This window comes from Polypterus senegalus, chromosome 2 (genome assembly GCF_016835505.1).
Source record: "Polypterus senegalus isolate Bchr_013 chromosome 2, ASM1683550v1, whole genome shotgun sequence".
Lineage (NCBI taxonomy): Eukaryota > Metazoa > Chordata > Cladistia > Polypteriformes > Polypteridae > Polypterus > Polypterus senegalus.
In genome coordinates, this window is record NC_053155.1 from 268,660,556 (window position 1) to 268,683,108 (window position 22,553).

Consider the following 22,553-nt stretch of genomic DNA (forward strand, 5'->3'; position numbering starts at 1 on the left):
AAGTTGACTGGCCTATAGTTGCTTGGCTCTGCCTGATCACCCTTTTTATATAATGGGGTAATATTTGACCTTTTCCAGTCCTTTGGTATTTCCTCAATGCATATTGATTTCATAAATATATGTGTCAAGGGTTTATATATTTATACCTTATTAAGCACTCGATGATAAACATTCAGGGATCATTAGTTTATACTCACCACAGAGAATGGTTTTGCCATTGCCAGCACTGCTACTTAGTGTTTTTCAATGTTGAGAAATATTTCAGATTGATGTGTTTTGGAATAAAACTGTCAAAAGTCCTTTTGCTCTCAATTAATTCTGATCCTTTCAAGAAATGATCACATCACTAGTGAAAAGTTTTCATATACAGCTTGCCACATACCTCACCATCTTCCATCTCCTGCACTTAAGGGATGTTTATATCATGCTTAACTAAATCAAGTGAGCACTGATGCTAGTTTGGATATCTATGAATTCGAATCATCTGGCATAGACCATAGGCCAGAATTTTTAACCTATCTTGCACAGAAGCGAGACAGAAATAGATGAACACTAAGAAGTATGTAATGAGTATGGAAAATTTATCCAAAGGTATTTTGAGTGTGTGTTAAAAAGAACCTGCCTATTCTCTAGGGAGGTAGCAGAATAACATCAATATTATTTAGGTGAGTTACATTTAATAAAACAAAACTGAAACTAATCAGTCAGCACAGCAGTGAATGAGGAAACCTCAAAGGACCTGAAATAAAAAAAACTGGTCTGGCAAAACTGGCCCTAGATGGTCACTTCCATAATTGTCCATAAAACTATTTCCACGATGTCCTCTGCAGGGGTGAATCAGGAGCTGGTAAGACAGTGAACACCAAGCGTGTCATTCAGTACTTTGCTACTGTGGCTGCTCTTGGAGAAATAACTGGTAAAAAGCATGTAAGTAAAGTTTAATTTTTTTCTGTATTTCTTGTAAATCACATGCTGGTAGAAAATGAAGCACTTCTTGGAGTCACCTAACTGTATGTGATACATATGATGGTATCACATGTATGCATATTCCAGTTAGAATATTGCCTTATAAATCCAATGTAAGTAAATGTAATCACTTCTTTCATTAGTAAACACCTTAACTTTGAGAAACTATAAGACAGGATATGTTTTATAAAAGTAGAGTAATAGTTGGTGAAATTCTTATTGTAAGTTACTGAGGGCATGTTAACCTGTGCCTTGGCAGTTTGAACACCATCTTTTAAGCCAGTAAAGCATACATTTCTTTAAATTCTAAAGCTAAGACAACCTTCAGATTGTTTTGACTTCTCAAGGGTTATCCGGCCAAGTTTGTCCATCAGATCTCCCAACAGAATTCTGCTGAAGAACTGTCCTAAGCTCTAGATTGCTATTCTGACTGGTCAAAAATCTCTATAAGAACATCCTTCTGCCCTTCCACATTCTACTCATCTGCATTCTGTGCAAGTCCTTATCTGCTAAGACAGAAGGTCAAATTATTAGGATGCACACCATCTTGATGCATCTCATCACAGCTGCAAGACCTGATACCAATGACTCATTTGTTTGATCTGATCTCAACATTTCAGGAGCCATTCTAGGTTTTCTTGGTCTGTACAAAGCTTGAAGAGTGGGCCATAGTGATTAGAGAAGAATTCAATAGCAGTTAATATTTGATTTCTGCACAAATTGTAGTACTAAGCACTGACCTCCCAGTCTGTCTTGAAACACCACAGTGCTAATTCTAGCATGGCTTGGGCTGGTGTGCACCAGTGATGGGCATCTGGGATTTGGAAATGTCGACACAAATAATCAGTTAAAGGCAAAGGTGTTAGACTGTAAACTTCGTAGCAGCCATTTGAGTCCCAACCTGTGATTCATATTCTTGTACACTATTTAAAAAAAAACATGAAAAACCTCACCATAAAATAACATTTGGTTCATTGACAGACACTTTTCAATCCACTCAAAGATGTAGCCTGTAGCTATTAGATGAAAAGTGGGATTAGAAATGTCAACTGTTTTCTGAATCAACTGCCAGGAACATTAAATAAGCTTTGATGAGATGTTATGGCTTGTGTATGTAAATAATGGTGGCCACCCATCATATGCCCCAAGAACTCCATCCCCATGTGGGACTTCATGTCTGTCCTGGATTTAAATTTAGCTCTTGGTGGACTCACATGCTTATTGGTACTGTTAATAATACATCAAATGACAGCAGTCGTTATTAGGCAATCTGTTGAGAGCATGGAAGTCCATACATGATCACAGTCTGTCCCATCTAGAGACCAAGTCAGAATATAAAATGCAGTCAGACTGATGTGATGAAATGAAATTGTCCAAATATCTGTGGCTAAAAAAAATCCTGCTAAGTCTAAAGGCCTTCAGTGATAAAATGAAGCCATATGAGAGCAATATAAAATAAACCAATTTTTTATTGGTTTCATAAGGTTAGCAAATACAAGCTTTATTAACTAATTAAAGTTGCAACCTTAACATATTATCCAGTAGTCAACTTCAGTCCTTCCTTTGGCTGCACAAATTTCAGTTCAAATTTCGTTACATTTAGTTTTCTGTGCGACTGCCCTGATCAGCACACTTCCCATGTAGCTCCTTGGTTATGTAGGGCATTTTTAAAATTTTTATTGATAATGAATTGTACCGTTTTTTCAAAGACGTTTTAATCTCTTTGGAAGATTCCTGAAGCTCTTGTTGTGATTGGTGCATTTCAATTGATTTATTGTGATTTGGCTTTGAATTTTGTGTGTTTTGATGATAATTTTGTTAATCAGCTGTGGGACTTGTGGAAACTGCTCACAAGTAAACTCAGTTCATCTACTTTTTTGCATAATAGCAAAGAAGATAAATACTAATATAATCTGTTTTTGTATTTTAATTTATAATTATTACATATTCCCTTTAGCTCTTTATTGTTGCCCGTGCCGAGTCCCAACTAACCTAGCAAACTAGGAAAAACAGAAATATGAGGAATCAAAGTTACATTTAAAAATATTTCATCTCTGTTTAAAATGTTTAAAAATATCTTTCATTAATCCTTAGGCCTATGGGAGCGCCTTGGTTGACTATTAATAACAACGACACTTGGGCAGATTGTATTAAAAACTTAATGTGTAAATCCCAGATGGAAAATTGAAATTATTTTTGTTTTAACTTGCAGGGAACTCTGGAGGATCAGATCATACAAGCTAATCCTGCTTTGGAAGCCTTTGGGAATGCAAAGACCCTGCGGAATGATAACTCCTCTCGATTTGTTAGTACAGCTTTAGAAACGTTTTTGTGATCAATTGTTTATTTTATTCAGGAATGAGTGCAATTAATAGCAACAGGTAATATAATAAAAGCAAATATCATAATCCACCCCATCTCAACATACACTGACCATAGATATACAATTTGCCGTATGATATATTAGATTTAACCCATAAGGTTACACGTGCAAGGCAGAGAGCAGATCTGGATTGCATGTCAGTCTAGCAAACACCCACATATGGCCATAATAATTCTGATAAAACATATGAAAAAGGAAAAATGAAGAATGCACACACTATACACAGTCAGTGACAGGTTGTGATTTCCACCCTAGACTATTGTGCTACCAAGGGCAATTGTTAATGTTTAAAATCATAAAATAACACAGATCAATTTCTGGAAATATTTTTATATTGTTCCACTGTTAATATAGTGAAATATTATCTCAGAAATCACCATTATGAAAAAAAAGTCAGAAAATAATAAGGATAGGAATTCTTAACCTTTGAGCCACTTCTTCTGAGTTGTGAAAATTGTAATAAATATTGAATAAATCCTTTCCAAAGTGGAAGGAAAATAAATGCCAATTTTAATATAAATCGTGTCTTAGATGCTTCCATTTTGGCTTGTGCATTAGTGTGTCAGTACAAGTCAACTCAGGCCAAGTCAAGTGGCTTTATTGTCATACCTTTCATACATCATATTGCAGCATACAGTGGCGGGAGTGCAGGGCAACATATACACAAACCCAGGACAAGTGCAACACAGATCTATGCAATACTGTAATAGATAAATAATTTTTAAAAAATGAATAAGTGAATAGATAGTAATAATTTTAAATAAAAGAGCAATGCTCATATTTACAAATAGTCACTTTCCAGATAATTAAATGTTTCAGAGAAATGTTTGTATTTCATTACATAAAGTAACATTAAGTAACAGACCACTTTTCAGATAAAAATGTGATTAATTAGTAGTTGTACAACCTACCAAACAAAGACATCTAGTAGGTGCTGATGAAATGTGTTCATTAAATCCAGCTGATTAACAGAAACAGAAATGGGTGTAGAAGGAGTCAAACTGGTGAAGTGCAACCTACCTAAATGAAGATGGTGTGACAGATGCGATAATTTAGCATTCAAATCTTTCATTCTTACACCATAGAGTAGCAACAAGACTCATTCCTCAGCAAATTCTCTCTGAAGGGGAAATTTCAAGGCCAACAGAAGTTTGAAGACATTCTGAAGAACCTCAAGGATCAGGAAAGTCTAAAGACCAGAAACACAATGGTCAGCTATGGAGACTGCAACAGATGAGAGAAACATCAACATGACATTTGTTCAAAATCAGAAGAGGTCCACCACGGCTGTCAACTGTGAAATCAGAAAGCACTGGACCCTAAGTACACTCTCTATATCTTGTCCGAATTGGCCTCTATGGAAGACATGCTACCAAAAATCAAAGAAACAAAGCCAAGAGACTAATCTACACACAAAATCACACTGGCAGTAATGCTCTGCACAGATGAGTCAAAATGTGAAGTTATTGGCACAAACAAAACATAGTTTGTCTGTAAAAGAACTGGAGTGTGCCACATGGTTGAGAATCTGCAGCCAACATTTAAGCATGGTGGAGCTTCTCTGCAAGTCGAGTGGTGCATTTCTGAAAATGTAGTTGGTAATCTGCTCAGAATTAATGGAATCCTCAGGGTTGAGAAGTACAAGCAGATTGTTGTTCATCAGACAATATATCAAATACTCCAAAGTAGTCAAATTCTGTTCAGGGACTTTAAAATAAATGAATCTGTTGAAAAATAAAGTAAGGAAAGTAATATAATATTTTAGAAATTATAGATTTCTTTAGTTTAGTTGTTTCATTGCTCTTCCCCTCAACTGTTAATCATAATGTAATACATATATTTATGCAATATGCATCTTTTAGGCTTTTTGCATCTTTTTTAGGCTTTATGCATCTTTTACACTGCAATCATATTTACATTCATACAGAATATAAAGTGTGGTTTGTTGGCACAGAGGTTAGTGCTACAGCATCACAGCTCTAAGGACTTGTATTCCGCTCCTAGCTCAGATCCTGCCAGAGTGCAGTTTTGACTTTCTCCCTACATTCCGATTCTTTTTTTTCTGCACATTATTTTTCTCCTTCAATCACAAACACTTTCTGTTAGATTAGCTAATGACTCTCCACTAGGGGGTGCTGTAGGAAAGACTGGCGTCCTATTCAGGGAGGATGTCTCTAATAAAGGCTGGGACACTCCTCAACTTTATAATGTTAGAAGCAGCTGGAAAAAAATGAATGTAAGTAATTTTTTTTTTTTTTTTTAAAGGGAAAATTTATAAGAATTCACTTTGGCCCAAGTGGTAAACTATCCTCTGCTGATATAGAAATTTGTAAGTAATGATTTTGATACTTTTATAATGGAGTTGTTTAGTGCCAACATATATTCACATACCTGAACTTGTATGTCTGCCTTGCAGTTTTTCATGAATTTGTGGAAAATATTGAATTCCTATTATGCACTTCATTTAGCAAAGAAAACATTCAAAATATAAAACATTATTAAAATGTAAGTAGGAAACATAAAAAGTTATTTAAGCAAACTCTTCAGATCTTATTCAAGCACAAAATTGAGTAACTGAAAATATAATTTACTCATCAATATATAATGTGAAAACTGCAAAACTTAAAGTCTGTTCCTCGAATTTACCGTCTTTGTTACAGTGCAATTTCTCTCTATTGTATTAATATTATGATATTAATAATATTGTAAATTAATATTATTAGTAATTTCATCTTCCCTTTGATTTTACAGACTTGCTTGAAAAATCTCGAGTCATTTTTCAACAGTCAGGTGAAAGAGATTATCACATATTTTATCAGATCCTGTCAGGAAAAAAAGAGGAATTGCACGGTAAGTGTCGTGCTGATTGTCCACTGTGACTTAACCCCTAAGGCGACGCATTGGAGGTAAAATGTATATATCCCCCAAAACCTGAAACATCAAAATCAGCATTTTTTTGCAATTAAAATGTAATTTAAACTGTAGATATGGCATCCTTCATTGCTCTTTCTCAAGCTTTTGAAGTAGATAAGCTATTGTATTAATTTGGGAAAGTTTTAAGTACAGGGTTGGCATGGTGGTGCAGCTGGCATCACTTAAGATGCATGGCCAGCCACTGTCTGTGCTGAGGTGTTCTGCCCTGTGTATGCATTGGTATTTCTCCAGGTACTCCAGTTAAACTAAATTAAACTGTGACTGTGAGGACCCCATGATTATCTGGCACTCCTTGCAGGGTTGGTTGCTGCTTTATACCTGTTGCACACCAATGGACTACTATTAACTGAAATAAATGGGTCCTTTATTTGATTGTATTCATTTATGTGCTTATAAACAGAAGAAAAAGGTACCATTTTACTTTGTGCTATAAAAGGTGACTGAAAGTACTCCAGTACTGTTAATCTGACTTGGAAAAATTGAAGGAGGGAAACTGGGGAACAATGAAAGAATCTGTCTAAAGCTGAACAAAAAAATCCATCCATTATCCAACCCGCTATATCCTAACTACAGGGTCACGGGGGTCTGCTGGAGTCAATCCCAGCCAATGCAGGGCGCAAGGCAGGAAACAAACCCCGGGTAGAGCGCCAGCCCACCACAGGGCACACACACACACACACTAGGGACAATTTAGGATTGCCAATGCACTTAATCTGCATGTATTTGGAGGAATCTGGAGCACCCAGAGGAAAGTCACGCAGACACGGGGAGAACATTCAAACTCCACGCAGGGAGGACCCGGGAAGCGAATCCGAGTCTCCTAACTGCGAGGCAGCAGAGCTATCCACTGTGCCACCATGCCGCCCTGAACAACAAAATGATGTCTAATATTCTGGAAAGATTCAAATACATATCTGTAACTACTTATGCTGTTAAATATTATTACAAGGATCAAACTTATTCTAAACAGAATAAACAGCATCAGAAACGTATTTCACAATGCAATCAATGTAATCAACTTTATTTCTCTTCAGAAATGCTGCTTGTGTCTACCAACCCCTACGACTACCATTTTTGTTCTCAAGGTGTTGTGACTGTTGACAATTTGGATGATGGAGAAGAACTTATGGCCACAGATGTAAAATTGTGTTTAGCTTTCTTTTCTCAAATTTAAGTTCACACTTTCCTTGGAAGACAACTCATCATTTCTTTTTTGTCCAATAGAAAGCAATGGATATTCTAGGGTTTAGCCCTGATGAAAAATATGGAGCCTACAAAATGACCGGTGCTATTATGCACTTTGGAAACATGAAGTTCAAGCAAAAGCCAAGAGAAGAGCAAGCAGAGACAGATGGGACTGAAAGTAGGTTGAAGTTTTAGACTTTTCTGGGTTAGATTTTTTAAGCAGGAATTGGTGTTTCATTCTTGTATCTTTTATTCTATTTGTGTTATCTCAAAAATACACATACTCGCTTTCAGCACAATACATACATGTTGGGTTTTGCTGCATCATTCTTTTGATCATGACACCATCAACATACTTAAATGTAATTTGCTGTTTCTTGTCACCTAAAGTTTTTTATTGAGGTATTTTGCCAAGAAGTAATTGTTGATCAGACAATTTACACCAAATTGTCCTTTTTTAGTAACCTCTGAGAATAAGGTGAAGTGAGCTTTTGTTTGCTGGAGCGTTAGCAACTAAAGTGTTGGGTGCACATATTCCGGGTTGTTCATGTTTATGCACCCACACGCTATTCACACCAGACTAGTTTGGAGTCAACAATCAACCCATTCCACATACCTTGAAGGAAGCTTGAGTGTCCAGAGAATACCCACACAGGGTCCAAGCCTGGACAACCCAGACCTCAAAAGCTCAAAAGCACTTTATCACAAGTGATAGGAACTTGTATACTTCTATCCAATGATCATCAAAACAAATGTGATAGTTTTAGGGTTGGGGTTGGGGGGAACCGTAACCTATCCTGGAAGGAGTTAGTGAAATGCAGGAATCAGCCCTGTATGGGCTTCCAATCTATTACAGGCCCCGCTCTCAGTGGGTAAACCTAACCTGCACATCTTTGAAATGTGGAACAATGTGAGAAAACATGGAGACTTCGTAGTGCCCAGGCCAGAATTCAAACCCAGAGCTCAGGTGAGGAAATAGTTCATTGTGTTCAATGGGACAAATTTAATAATCATCTCAAGTATATTTTGAAGATAAAGCAGAAACATAGTCAAGGTCATTAGTGAAGGTCAAAACTCAGAAGTCATTATATCTTTCAGTAGAATTTCAAAAGGGAAAAGGTCCAGGCAATGGTCTTTTCATGGCTTGACTATCGTAATTCTCTATTAGCAGGAGTACCTGAATGTGTTACCCAGCCCCGGTAGATGAACCAGAAGGCATCAGCACAACTTGCTTTGAAGCAGCCAAGACGTTGGTGCATGTCAATCCTTTATTCAGGTCCCTGTAGCTGCATGCCTTATTATTGATGCTTGCCAACAGAGTATGCAGTGAACCAGCAACTGTGTGTATGTAGACACTCATGAGGTCCTATCCTCAGGCCGACTAAAACAGGGCATCTGGTGATACTGGGCATCACCTCTCAACCAGATTCTTTTTATGTTAGCTCCTAACTGGTGGAACGAGCTGCCAGCCTCCATCCAAACTGCTGACTCCCTCAGTATGTTAAAGAAGTGTTTAGAGTTTCTCTTATTCTCTGAATATGTGTTTAAATAATATTGGCTCATGCAACTAGGTAGAGATGAATTAGTTCTGCATTTGTTCAGTTTAAGCTCTTCACTTGCGATGATCAGTTCTGTAAACTTATACTGTAGTACCAGCATCAAAACTATCCCCAGACTGGTGTTTACTCGATTATGTTGACCTCTTTTGTAAGTCACTTTGGATGACTAAGTGAATAAATGTAAATGTAATGGAAAACACCAAAATCAGTGTAGAAATAACAGAAAATTTAAAAAAGCTGGGTATTTTGACTATTTACTTACATACTAGACATTCTTATGGGTCTTGCACTTAATTAAATCAAAGTTGGAATGATACATAATGCATGCCACCATCTTCTAAAACACAAATTTGAAGACATCATGCAATTTGTGTATCACTTGCTCGACAACAGGCCTAGTTCCAAAATGGCAGTTCCCATGAAAGGAACCTTACAAAATGGTGGTGCTTACAGAAAATAACATTTACATAATGGTAATGCAACAAATTGGGAAAGTGGTCAAGTATATAAACAAACAAGGTGGAAATAAATACGTTATCATAACAAAACAAATGTCAAAAAATGAATCATTGAGGTGTTTATGGTGCAATATTAAACACTGTGCCGCTGTGCCGCCCACAGTTTGGTACACTGGGAATACTTCTCCTCATATTGTTCTTTTAATTCAGCCTGCTTGGTCCTGAAGGTGGGATTTTAAGGTGTAAACCATTTGATTGTTCCACAAATGAAATCAAACTAATTGAGGGGAACCCACCTATGCAGTTTCAAACCATTTTAATACATTTCAGGGTCATGGAGCTTCATTAGTTCCTAAAATGTTTATTCTTTGTAATAATAATATATTTTAGGTAAAAAACAAATGGTGAATAACCCATATGAGTGGTTTTATTATTCAGTCAGACTCAACAATGTCTGTATTTTACAGCATCATAAAAATTCCTCCCAAGGTTTATTTTCATTTTGCACTGTTGAACTAAACATTAAATGATCTCATCTCTTTGATTTTTTTTTCCTTTTTTTCAGATACTGACAAGGCAGCATATCTTATGGGAATCAGCTCCGCAGACCTTATCAAAGGCTTACTGCACCCAAGAGTCAAAGTTGGAAATGAATATGTGACCAAAGGTCAGAATGTAGAACAGGTAGCGTGGACCACTTTCTTTATTACGACAGCTGTTTATTATTGTTTCAGCAACCTGATCAAGGGTCATGGGAGTTTTTTTCTTGATTATTTCCTTTGACCTTTGATATCCCCCACCAGAAGTTTTTGTTCATAAGAATTTCTTAAGAACATTCTGAAATCAGTTCAGTGAAATCACTGACGCCTCCTGACTCAACGGTATGACAAAACTCCCACATATGATACACTGCTCGACTCGTCTTGATGTTTAGCTATGCAAAAGGTTGAGCTTTTTGGCATTCCCCCTATTTCCGTCCCGCTAGACCTGAAAAACTCTCATTTTTAGGCCATCTTTGGCCCATATTTTGTGCAGGAAATTGTGACTGTATGATCAAGAGTAAACCGATAGGTGTCTTCAGCAAAGATTATCAGAAGGACTTGAAGTTGTGTGTGCCATATCAACCAACAAAGAGAGTTTAGCCCCTCCAATGAGATGCAAGGAGTCAAAGTTACTCGATTTCACAAAACTTTGAAAAAATGGGGATTGGTAATATAAGTACTTGGAGTGTCATTTTGTGGTATTTCAAGGTTGCTGATTAGGAATATGATAATATTTTTGATGTTTGATTCCTTACCAGTGGTCCTATTCCTCTAAGAGCCACTCCCAGAAGGTTAGAAAATTACAAATTTTAAACACAGATATGTGGGGTATCGTTTTAGACTATTTCATAGCCAGTAAGTACGAAAATTGTGTCATTTTTGAGTTTTTCCTATTACAATCAAAAATATTTTAACTTTAAATATTTAAAATGAAGCACAAATTATAAAATTACAAATATTTAAGGCAACTATTTTTGTTTATTCAGTAGTTCTTCTTCATGAAGAAAATCATTACATTTTTGAACACCCCAAATTAGGGCAGCTTATGCTAATTCAGCCTTATTTTAGGGCAATTGAATAACACAGCTGATCTAAAATGTCTCTCAAAAAACTTAATGCATTTTGAGAGTTGGGCAATTAAATGAGATGGTTGACCTTAAAGGTGAGCAAAAGGAACAAGTGGGCTTCTGTCAGTGAAGAGAAGTGACTATGCCAGGGTACCTTGTCTAAGTCTCTGTTGTATGTTTTCTCTCCAAATCAGCTGGTGTCTTTTCATGACATGTAGGCCCTACTGTACATTTTTTTCTCAATGTACACATATTATTAAAACAAAAAGTTGAGAAGTAACAGCTTTCTGAATGTGATTGCTTGTTAAGACACATCCAGAAATTTATTTATTTCTCTGATCTCCTGATACCATTTTTTAAAGTCACTGGAGGTGAGAGCTCCTCTCAGCAGTGTTAGATGTAAGATATGGCAAGTTCACACACACACTCACTCACACACACACACTCATACTTACGTTCCCAGTCCAATTTAGATTCATCAGTCCACTTAATGTGAATATCCTAAGTTGTGATTTCAACAACCCCAGAAAAACATTCCACAAGAAGAAAGGGAAAATATGAAGACTCCAAAGAGTCAGTGATATGGATGTCGACTGGGTATTGAAAGTGTATTATGGACAGTATTCACAAGTTAATGTTGAAATACGGGAATTGTGCAAATAGTAAAATTCAGCAACTGACCCACAGACTTGGAAGTTTCAAACATAACATAATTCTGTACTGTATAGGGTGGTCCAGATCTAATTATGCAATTTTCTTTACACTATAACTTATTAAGTTTATTACATAGAGAATTCACAAAAAAATATTTTTGTTGCCGATAGATGGCAGCACCTGCCCTGCATTCCAAAATGGCGGGGAGACGGTTATCAGTCAAACAGTGGGTGCAATGTGTTCGCCTTTTCATAATTGCATAATTAGATCTGGGCCACCCTTTAGATAAGCTAGAGACACAGAGTCCATTAAGAGTGCATCCTACTGTAGTAGTAGTAGTAGTAGTGGTATTAGTATTGTCACACATACAGAGTGCAGGGAAACTATCTCTTGCATAGTCTGCTACTATCTAAACAGAAATGTAGCAGAATACATAATGTCATTTTATTTACAGTAGTAGAAATCATAAATTAGCCATGAATTGATTTAATGATACCTGGAAAATGTTCATCAGCTTTTCTAATCTTGTGAAAGACAGAAACCAATCCTCAGTTTATCACAGTCTGACCCATAATGAGCCATCTTAGGGGAACAAATTAAATATATAGAAGATGTCTTTATGTTCATTGCCAGGAGTATATCCTGGCAGCACCGGCTCCAAGGCGGTAGTGCATTCTAAATGGTGTACTGGAGCAAGCTCTAGATTCTGAATGATATACCAGAACACTCTCACGCATGTAGCTGAACTCATCTCAGAGTTGTTAGTTAAGCCAATTTTCAGGACAAGAAAGGAACACGAGTCACCTCCACTGAGAGTGGAGTCTAGATCAGTGTTTAAATATGTTGTGTTTTAATTCTATTGTGAATTACTGAAATAGCATAATGAAAAACAATTCTGTGCTTCAGTGTGGTGTTTATTTTCTGCGTTGCTTTCTAGGTCGTCTATGCTGTAGGCGCTCTATCCAAAGCTGTTTATGATCGGATGTTTAAGTGGCTGGTAACCAGAATCAACCGCACGCTGGACACTAAACTCTCCAGGCAGTTTTTTATTGGAGTGCTCGACATCGCAGGTTTTGAAATATTTGAAGTAAGTAATTCAATCATCAATCATAAAGTTCTTAATTGAGCTTTTACTGTAAGTTTTAGTTGCTTGTTACTGCACCTCCTCTTTCTTCATAATACACTTAATCCAAATCAGGGCCTATCCCAAAAGAAAGGCAAAGCACCAGTCCATTGCCGGTCTCACTCACATATGCCGCCACACTCACACAAGGTCAGTTTGGAATCACTAATTAACCAATCTTTGGCAATATGAGAGAAAAATCAACAATGCAGGCAGAATATGTGGACTCCTCACAGATGTTGTCTGCACATGAGATTTAAACTCACTGTGTGGAACAGTGTGCATCACATATCTGGAATTGTTACCTGTGTTTCTGTTTTACTTCCATTAATTTATATGATTAAATATATTGTAATTAGCCATTTTATTAAGTAACCCCCTGAACTGGTCAAGGGTAGGACTTTTAAGCGTTGATTATGATGTAATATATTTTATCTCTTTGAAATGTTGAATTGATTGATTTTATGTATTGCTACAGAGAAGTTCTTCCTTGCATTTGCTAATCTACATGCAACACGCCAGCACGCTCAAGCACCATGATTAGTATGTGTAACAGCCTTATCTCAAAAATGTCTGTCTTATTTATGTGTCTACCATTTACTGATTCATTCAAATGCTGATCATGCTTGTCTGTATTTATCAATAAAACTGACTGACAAATACTCAGGGGTCCTGATAATCATAGCTGCATACAACAACTAACTTGGCAGTTTCAGTATTAAGGCTGAATGTAGTATTTTGATAATATTCAGGACACATAATACAGCCAATCAATAATCAATAAATATAAATAAATGTATATTGTGCAGATATATGAACTTAATGAATTCATTGGGAGGAAGCATTGAATTTCCTGATAGCAGAGAGTGTCTCCGGGAGGGGATTTCTCATGATTGCTTTCAATTTTGCCATCATCTTCTTTTCCATTACAGTTTCCATTGTGTCCAGGGTTTGCCCTGTGATGCAGTGGGCTTTCCTGATAAGTTTGTTTAGGCTTTGGGCTTCTTCTGTGCTCAAGTTGCTTCCCCAGGAGACTGCTGTGTAGAACACCACACTGGCTACTATGGACTGGTAGAACATTTCCAGCAGCCTGCTGCAAATATCAAACAACCCAGGTGTCCTTAGCAAGTGCTCTCTGTTCTTGTACAGCACCACTGTGTTTTTAGACCAGTCCAGTTTGTTGTTCATGTGAAGCCCCAGATATTTGTAGCTCTGCACACTTCCACGTCCTCCCCCTGAATGGTGACTGGTCTCACAGGCGTCTAGGCACGCTGGAAACCCACCATTAGCTGTTTTGTCTTGTTGATGTTGAGTTTCAGGATGTTGTCCCGGCTCCACAAGACAAAGTTCTTTCCTATGATACTACTAAGCAATCTCCTACTATTTGGCACTACATATCATGTCTGACAACAGTTTGACTAATGAAAAGAAATTATTTAAATGAAAATCAGTGCTAAATAGAAAATAATGCATTAAAAGTAAAATGATTTGGTCGATTTGGTTGCTTACAACATATAATCTACACTATTACACTTTTACAAAACGTGCATTTTGCTCAAATTTTAAGGATTCCCATATTAATATTCATTTAACATATATTTGTGCTAAAATATGTTAATAGTACTTCTAAATGTGGTTTACTGTTTTAGCAATTTATTTTCTAAATCTATATAAACTCTCTGAGCCTTCCTTGCATGAAGAATTGTATATAAGAATAAACAAATAAGTTGTACAATAAGAACTAACAAATAATATGCAAAACACAAATAGAGAAGGGGGAATTTAGCAAATATAACATACTAGGGAGCTTTGCCCCCTGTTCGCTTCACTTGCCCACCCTCACCCCCTGTGAAGAGGGGGGATGAGCACACCCCAAGGAGACATGGTCGCTCCTCTGAAAACCCTGTTAAACGGTGATACAATGGGAAACAAATGCAGTTTTCTATGTTTTTAACCTCCTCTTTGCTCAATCAGCTGCTGGCTTACTGCTGCTGCAGTGCTGCATGATCTGCATCTTGTGCTGCGCTTCAAACATTTAAAAGCCTGTACAGCAGCTGTCCTTTTATCTCACTGCCTTGTTTCTCTTCTCCCCCAGACATCCTGTCTTTCTGAGAAGGTCACGTCTCGTCTCTCTGAGCAGGTCTCATCTCATCCCAAGTTTTTTTTTATATAATAGAGAGATAGTAGTATGCACAGCAGCTCAAATTCAACTTTAAGTCTGATGAAACCAAATCATCAGACATATCATTTGAATAGAGTCCCAGAGTTAGGAGCCACTTAATTGGAGTTCAAAAACCACTTGGTTTGAGGTGCCAACATTAAACAAAGAATTGCTGTTATTGATAGAGTCTGCCAGTAGCACAGATTTGATGGGCATAATAAATAAACTGTACTAAATCTAGTTTAGCCTATATTGCAAAAATTGTATTTTAAATATTCAAAACTCGATAAAAAATGCTACAAAATCGTTTAACTTAACCTAATCTTAGAAATCCAAAGTTAATCAGATTTTTAAAGTTTTGATAACAATGAATTCTAACAATAAAACAAAAAGGTGGCACTAATTGCAAATGAACATGTAATCCAGTTTGGGTTTTTTTTCCCATTACATCCAGTAGAGGCCAATGCTTTCAGTAATTATGGTGACTTACAAAAGCTGGGCAATAACAGAAAGTGTGTTTTCAGTCTTGACTATAATCGTAGTGGCTGGTGCAGTTGTAGTTCTGCTGCCTTGCAGTAAGGAGACCAGAGTTTATATCCTGGGTGCTCTCTGCCTGGAGTTTGCATCTTCTGCTTATGACTGCATAGGTTTCCTTGCACAGTCTAAAGACGATGAATTGGCATTGCAAATTTGAAGTGTGTGTGTGTGTTTCAGTTCATCCTATGTATCCTACACCTTGCACTCAGTGATTGCAGCATGACCCTGCCCTGGATAAGCAATTGATGGATGGATGGATGGATGGATGATTATAGTATATTGACCATAGTGTGTCCTATTATGGGTACTACTTGAAAGCTCTTTTAGTCATAAGAAATCCTGAAAATGAAAGCAGAGAATCAACAAAAAGATATTTTGTTGTATGAATGTCTAGGCCATCTAAACAATGAAAATTTTGTTTATGATCAAATTTACGTCACTTTGTAGGAAATAGTGAATAATTGTTTACTAGGGAGATGTTACCTGAATGGTCATCCCCTGATTGTCAGTCAGTCCATTTCTAATCCTAACCCAGCTAGCATTGGGCACAAGGTGGGAACAAACCTTGGACAGGTCGCCAATCCATAGTAGGGCAAACACACACACACACACACACCAATTTAGTATCACCAATTCACCTAATCTTCATGTCTTTGGACTGTGGGAGGAAACCCATACAGACGTGGGGAGAACATGCAAACACCATGCAGGAAAGACATGAGATGAGAACCCTGGTCTCCTCACTGAGAGCCTTACCACTGCACTACCCATCCCCTGATTGTGCCAGAAAATGCTGAAATATAACCAACAAGAATCGCATAACATTTCTTTTTTATACATGGACTATAATATCAGATCCTTTGAAGGACTTTTGTGATGTCACCTCAAGGCATTTTTAAAAAAAAAATCAAAAGTATATTTTTTAAGGAGTTTCTGTAAAAAGCCAACTTTTCCTCTAAAGAAATAAAGTATCTATCTATCTATCTATCTATCTATCTATCTATCTATCTATCTATCTATCTATCTATCTATCTATCATAAAATGATCCAGAAAACACAGGAAAGTGGTTTAGGGGTAGCTACCCATATACTTGAAATTGGCTGCCAAAATTGTAGCAAAAAATGTGGTTCAAGTGGTACAGATGAGTCCACAACCAAGAACAAAACAAACAGGCAAACAATGAGGTTATATAAAGGGAAACAGGAAATGATGTCATCAGAGAGGAACCGGAAGTGTTGTCTTTTGAACAGTACTGGAAGTGATGTCACCGGGCCCAAGCAGAATTTTCTGTGACTGGTCTGTCAATGGAAAGGAACAAGAATTAGAGCACTCTGCTCTCCCCTGGTTTAGCGGGGAATTACCATCTTTTGAGCCTTTTAGCTGCCTCCCATGAGCCCATGTGTGAGACTGTCTATCTAAATCTTTTGCCTGCTTTTATGTTGCATTTCTTTTAGTCTTATTTTATCAATAATTATTTAGCTTGGCACTAAATAAGAAAAATTTGCAATTGAAAAATAAGAGGCCGGCACGGTGGCACAGTGGGTAGCACTGCTGCCTTGCAGTTAGGGGACCCGGCTTCACTTCCCAGGTCCTACCTGTGTGGAGTTTGCATGTTCTCCCCATGTCTGCGTGAGTTTCCTCGGGGTTCTCTGGTTTCCTCCCACAGTCCAAAGACATGCAAGTTAGGTGCATTGCAATTTTAAACTGTCCCTTGTGTGTGCTTGGTATGTGGGTGTGTGTGCGCCCGGCATTGGACTGGTGCCCTGCCTGGGGTTTGTTTCCTGCCCTGTACCCTGCGTTAGCTGGAATTGGCTCCAGTATACCCCCGTGACCCTGTAGTTCTGATATAACAGGTTGGATAATGGATGGATAAAAAATAAGAAGGTATTATATTGACAGCCTGAGTTAGATGGTGATTTCTCTGTTTGCTTTCTTTCTCCAGTATAACAGCTTTGAACAACTCTGCATTAATTTCACTAATGAAAAGCTGCAGCAATATTTCAATCACCACATGTTTGTTTTGGAACAAGAAGAGTACAAGAAAGAAGGGATTGACTGGGTGTTCATTGACTTTGGGCTCGACCTACAGGCCTGTATTGATCTCATTGAAAAGGTAACACTAGCTTTGATTTCTTTAATTCCTGTAAATAAAAAGAAAGTTGGTGGCCCAGCGGCAAGCGCTGCTGCCTCAGACTGTAGTTCAAATGCCACTCAGAGTTTGAAAGCATACTCATGGGATTTCCTGAGATACTTGTTTCCTTCCACATCTGAAAGATGTCTAGAATGGACTGATGGATGTCCCTAAAAGTAGTCCAGAATGAGTGAATGTGAGTGAGTATGTGAGTGAGGCTGGTGTTTGACAATCAACTTGTCTCTGGACAGGCTCCCCACAAACCCCTCAATCCCCACATGAAATACTCAAAATGACCATCTGCAATTGTTACCTCGGCGCTCATTACTAGTCCCTGGTGTTTCACTGCACATTTCTAAAACACGCTTTCCTTTTTGTAGCCTCTGGGCATCTTATCCATCCTTGAAGAAGAATGCATGTTCCCAAAGGCCACTGACATGACATTTAAAAGTAAGCTCTATGACAACCACCTTGGGAAGTCTGCAAACTTCCAAAAACCCAAGCCAGACAAGAAGAGGAAATACGAAGCCCATTTTGAGCTTGTTCACTATGCTGGAGTGGTAATGTTTGACTTTTTACTTTTTAAAACATTTAAATTAATCAATTTGCATTTAGCTCTTGCTTAATCCTTATACATTTTCCTATCTATATTGATTGTATTGTGTAATTTTAATTTGAATGATAATTTATATCTGTCATTCAATTATTTTATCAGTATTATTTTTATAATATACTACTATTTCATTTTGTATTGTTTAATTGTTTAGATTTACAGACTGATATTGACAAGATAACAGATAAACATAAGATAATTTACATGTCAACAATTTTCTTTTGAGGTCCCTTATAATATAATTGGCTGGTTGGAAAAGAACAAAGATCCTCTAAACGAAACTGTAGTCGGGTTGTTCCAGAAGTCAGCGAACAAACTGCTTGCAAGCCTTTTTGAAAACTATGTTAGTGCCAACTCTGGTATGTATTACACAGGTTTAGCATGGCGGCCTACAGCATGTTTGAGTTTTACAAATATAAAAGTGTGGCTTCTAAAAATGTATCAGTTACATACTCTACATTTTATCATTAATCTGCAGAGACATATTTAAATTTTTTGTTTTTATTTTTCAAAGTGACACCTTAAACATAGAGTGTAGCGTTAGCCTCCCTTACTGATTTTGAACATTCATTTGTAGCAACAGGCTTCCATGCTTCCATGCTTAGTGTTCAACATTTTATTGTGCTTTTATCATCAGACAGAAGTGGCGAAAAGAAAAGGAAAAAGGGTGCATCCTTCCAAACAGTGTCTTCGATGCACAAGGTAATTTTATAACCATTGTTTTGACGGCATTAGTTCTTACACAAATATATGTTGCAGTAGACATGATTGTGCCATTTATTAGATAGATAGATAGATAGATAGATAGATAGATAGATAGATAGATACTTTATTAATCCCAAGGGGAAATTTGCATAATCCAGCAGCAGCATACTGTTGCAAAAAACAATATTAAATTAAAGAGTAATAAAAATGCAGGTAAAAACAGACAATAACTTTGAATAATGTTAGCGTTTACTGATTGGTATTTCAGTTATCATAAAACTTACAAGCCCATACTCTCGTGAATAAAAAGATTATGCTTAATGCCCACCATAATATTTGACACGTGTGCGTCATTAAGGAGTAGCACACAATCCTCAAGAACTACCAAGGCTGTCCAACAATTTATTTTTAAACCATTTTAATCAGGCATGAAATTTTGGGTCTGTAAGTAGTTAGTGCTGCTGCTTTACAGCTCCAGCTATACTGAAATGAAGTGAGAAGATCACTGACTAAAAGTCCCTCGTAACCAGAGCCAAGGCATGAAACAAACATCATGGTCAAACACAGAAAAAAATTGTAAATGACAGGGAAATGTTCTTGATCCCTGGATCACTTCATTGATAGAATAGAAAGGTCCTCAGTACTCCCGCAATTCATAAGAAATGTGTTTAGCTAAGACGCCTAAGGAGAATACCAAGCAAGATGTTTTTCTTGTTCTGTAATCATAGATATGCTAAAAAGTCTTTGTTCAGACTAAATTTTATAGACATGAGTATGTGAGAGTATCTTTAGCCTATAGCTGATAGCATGAAAATTACAGTCAAGTGCATTTACTTGAAAAGGTAAGTTAGGAAAGTCCAAACACTTAGAATGGAATACATTCATGATGCTAAGACTCAAGTTCAGAGGTGGCTTCCTAGAAAAGCATCTGCACACTTTAAAGCACGGTATATAGTGCCTTTGTTGTACCTTAAGGCATCTTTTCAAGGATAACTTCAACACACTGGCATCTCTTAGTTCATCTAAAACAATCAGAAAAACATTCTGAGCCTAAGAGTTGAAGATGCTAAAGGGTTGTGAAATTATCTTTAGCATAATCAAAGAGCCTTTTAGCAAGTAATAGTAACGCTAGAGTTTTTGGTTGAATCCATAAATTTGGAAATACCCGAAAGTCCAAGGAGGTGACCTTTGTACCCCTCGACCTCTGATGTCATTCCATCCCTGACCCATGACGTCACCACTAACAACCAAATAGCAACTGTCAATACTAAAGTCCAAAAATGACAATGCACACAGAAAAACAAGATGGTGCACAAAAAAATAAATATCATAAGTAAAGATGTGTAGAAACAAAAATAAATATGACCATTAGATATCTGTATCTTAGAATCCTTCAAAATGATGTATAAATTATTTTCAAGCCCCAGGAATCGTAAGGAAAACTTAAAATTAAGAGTAAAATCTTGACATCAGCAGATCCTGGGCTGGACAACAATTCTAGAGAGGTTGTGCAGTACATTTCCACCCTGCTTGTGTGGGCTTTTCTCCTGGTCCTCTAATTTTCCTTACACATCCAAAGAAGGATATATGGGACCCATGGTTGTGACTCTGGCAAGCAAAAGTCATTATGGTTGTTTAAAATCATGACATAGCTGCTGTTATTTATTTGTTTATTAATTTGTAATTGTTAAAGACATAGGTACAACAAATGCACAGCACTCAGTTGGAATGGTGGTATCGTTCAACTCTTACTGCACATGACATGTCCATTTGTTTTTTAAGGAAAATCTTAACAAGCTGATGACAAATTTGAGATCCACAGCCCCTCATTTTGTACGCTGTATAATTCCAAATGAAACTAAAACACCAGGTAAGTTACTGGGAATTTTTGGTGTTATTGGTATTTTGTGACAGGTGTTTAGTTTTTTTCAGAACCAAAGATTAATGTGACTTCAAGAAGTAGGGAAGTGTGCTGAAGATTACATTTTGATATTGCTGCTTGCTCCCATGATAGAAACAAAACCAGGCCAAGTCATGTGATTTTTAATGCCTGATATGACCTTTCCATTTATATTTTTAAGGATTGTGTGGATTTACAGAGCAAATCTTGTGCTATAGAAAGCGAGCGGATTATGAAAATGCCTATTTGAGAATGATTTATTTTCCTGCATTGACCCCTGATTGAAAGGAATCAAATGAAGTATCTCTGATTACATACTGTTAAAGTCAAGCACCTCAGTGGAAGAAAAAGGTTTGAAATACCTGCATAATTTGGGAAGAGTGCCAATTTGAAACATTTTTTAGGAATAAGATCAAACTAAAGTACCTTACAAGTCTTTTTAAGTTCAAGTTTATGTTCTCCTAACATAAATATGTTGACCTATTAAAGTCTTCAAAACATGGAGGGATTGGTCTTCGTTGTAGGTCTTATTTGGAGAGCTAGATGTCATCCTATTGTGCTTCTGGCACATTTCATTTTTAATATGTGCTGTTTTGTGTAATTTGTTTTGCTTTGCCTACATACAGTAAGTTGCACTTCTTATTTACTTTGGTTTTGATTTACCATGTGTTGTATGCCTACATGTGTTGTGTAGGTCAGCATTCACTCTGATGACAAAGCGTGAGGTGAGGAAGGCAAGCACCTGTGGGTTCAACAATATCTTTATCAGGATCATCTAATAAATTATTTTATTTGTTATTTAAATTCTTCCTTGTTAATTAGTTGATGACATCTTTTGTGTGTTGTGGTATGGCTTTCATGGATGCTTTCCCCGTTATCGCTGTCATTGTTGATAATATCTCATTTAAAAATGTTGGGCACCACCTGTACTTTCTAAAAATAATGCAATTTAAAAGACTTAAAATAAATCACAATAATCATTGTTTCCTGAACTACAATTTCTAGTATTGCCCAGTATAAAAATGTTCATCTGAAGCTTGCTGTGTATATATATACTGTTAAAAAAAAAGTAAGGAACATTTTTTAATCAGAGTATAGCATCAAGTCAATGTAACTTCTGCGGTATTGATCTGGTCAGTTCAGTATCAGAGGGGCTTATTAATCAGTTTCAGCTGCTTTGGTGTTAATGAAATTAACAACAGGTGCACTACAGGGGCAACAATGAGAAGACCCCGAAAACAGGAATGGTTTAACAGTTGGAGGCCACTGACATTTTTCCCATAGAATACCAGAATTGGCAGGTCTACTATTAGCACCCTGTGTTTTTCACAGATGAGAGCAGGTTCACCCTGAGCACATATGACAGACGTGAAAGGGTCTGGAGAAACCGCGGAGAACATTATGCTGCGTGTAAAATCGTTCAGCATGACCGGTTTGGTGGTCAATAAGTGATGGTCTGGGGAGGCATATCCATAGAGGGACATACAGACCTCTACAGGCTAGACAACGGCACCTTGACTGTCATTAGGTATCGGGATGAAATCTTTGGGCCCATTGTCAGACCCTATGCTGGTGTAGTGGGTCCTGGATTCCTCCTGGTGCATGATAATGCCCAGCCTCATGTGGCAAGAGTA

The 22,553-nt window shown here is 37.1% G+C and overlaps 1 protein-coding gene across 1 annotated transcript in view; it reads left to right on the forward strand.

Annotated features, from left to right (window-relative positions):
• Positions 1–3,178: 3,178 nt before the first annotated feature.
• The window catches only part of LOC120523861 (myosin heavy chain, cardiac muscle isoform-like), a 70,823-nt gene continuing 51,448 nt past the window's right edge, over positions 3,179–22,553 (forward strand). The window contains exons 1-12 of the mRNA XM_039745524.1: positions 3,179–3,271; positions 5,615–5,678; positions 6,101–6,199; positions 7,318–7,421; positions 7,508–7,646; positions 10,051–10,169; positions 12,686–12,835; positions 17,513–17,683; positions 18,082–18,261; positions 18,541–18,673; positions 18,952–19,016; positions 20,802–20,889. Coding sequence (XP_039601458.1) covers positions 7,320–7,421; positions 7,508–7,646; positions 10,051–10,169; positions 12,686–12,835; positions 17,513–17,683; positions 18,082–18,261; positions 18,541–18,673; positions 18,952–19,016; positions 20,802–20,889 — 1,147 coding nt within the window. The 5' untranslated portion in view covers positions 3,179–3,271; positions 5,615–5,678; positions 6,101–6,199; positions 7,318–7,319. The remainder of the gene's footprint in view (positions 3,272–5,614; positions 5,679–6,100; positions 6,200–7,317; positions 7,422–7,507; positions 7,647–10,050; positions 10,170–12,685; positions 12,836–17,512; positions 17,684–18,081; positions 18,262–18,540; positions 18,674–18,951; positions 19,017–20,801; positions 20,890–22,553) is intronic.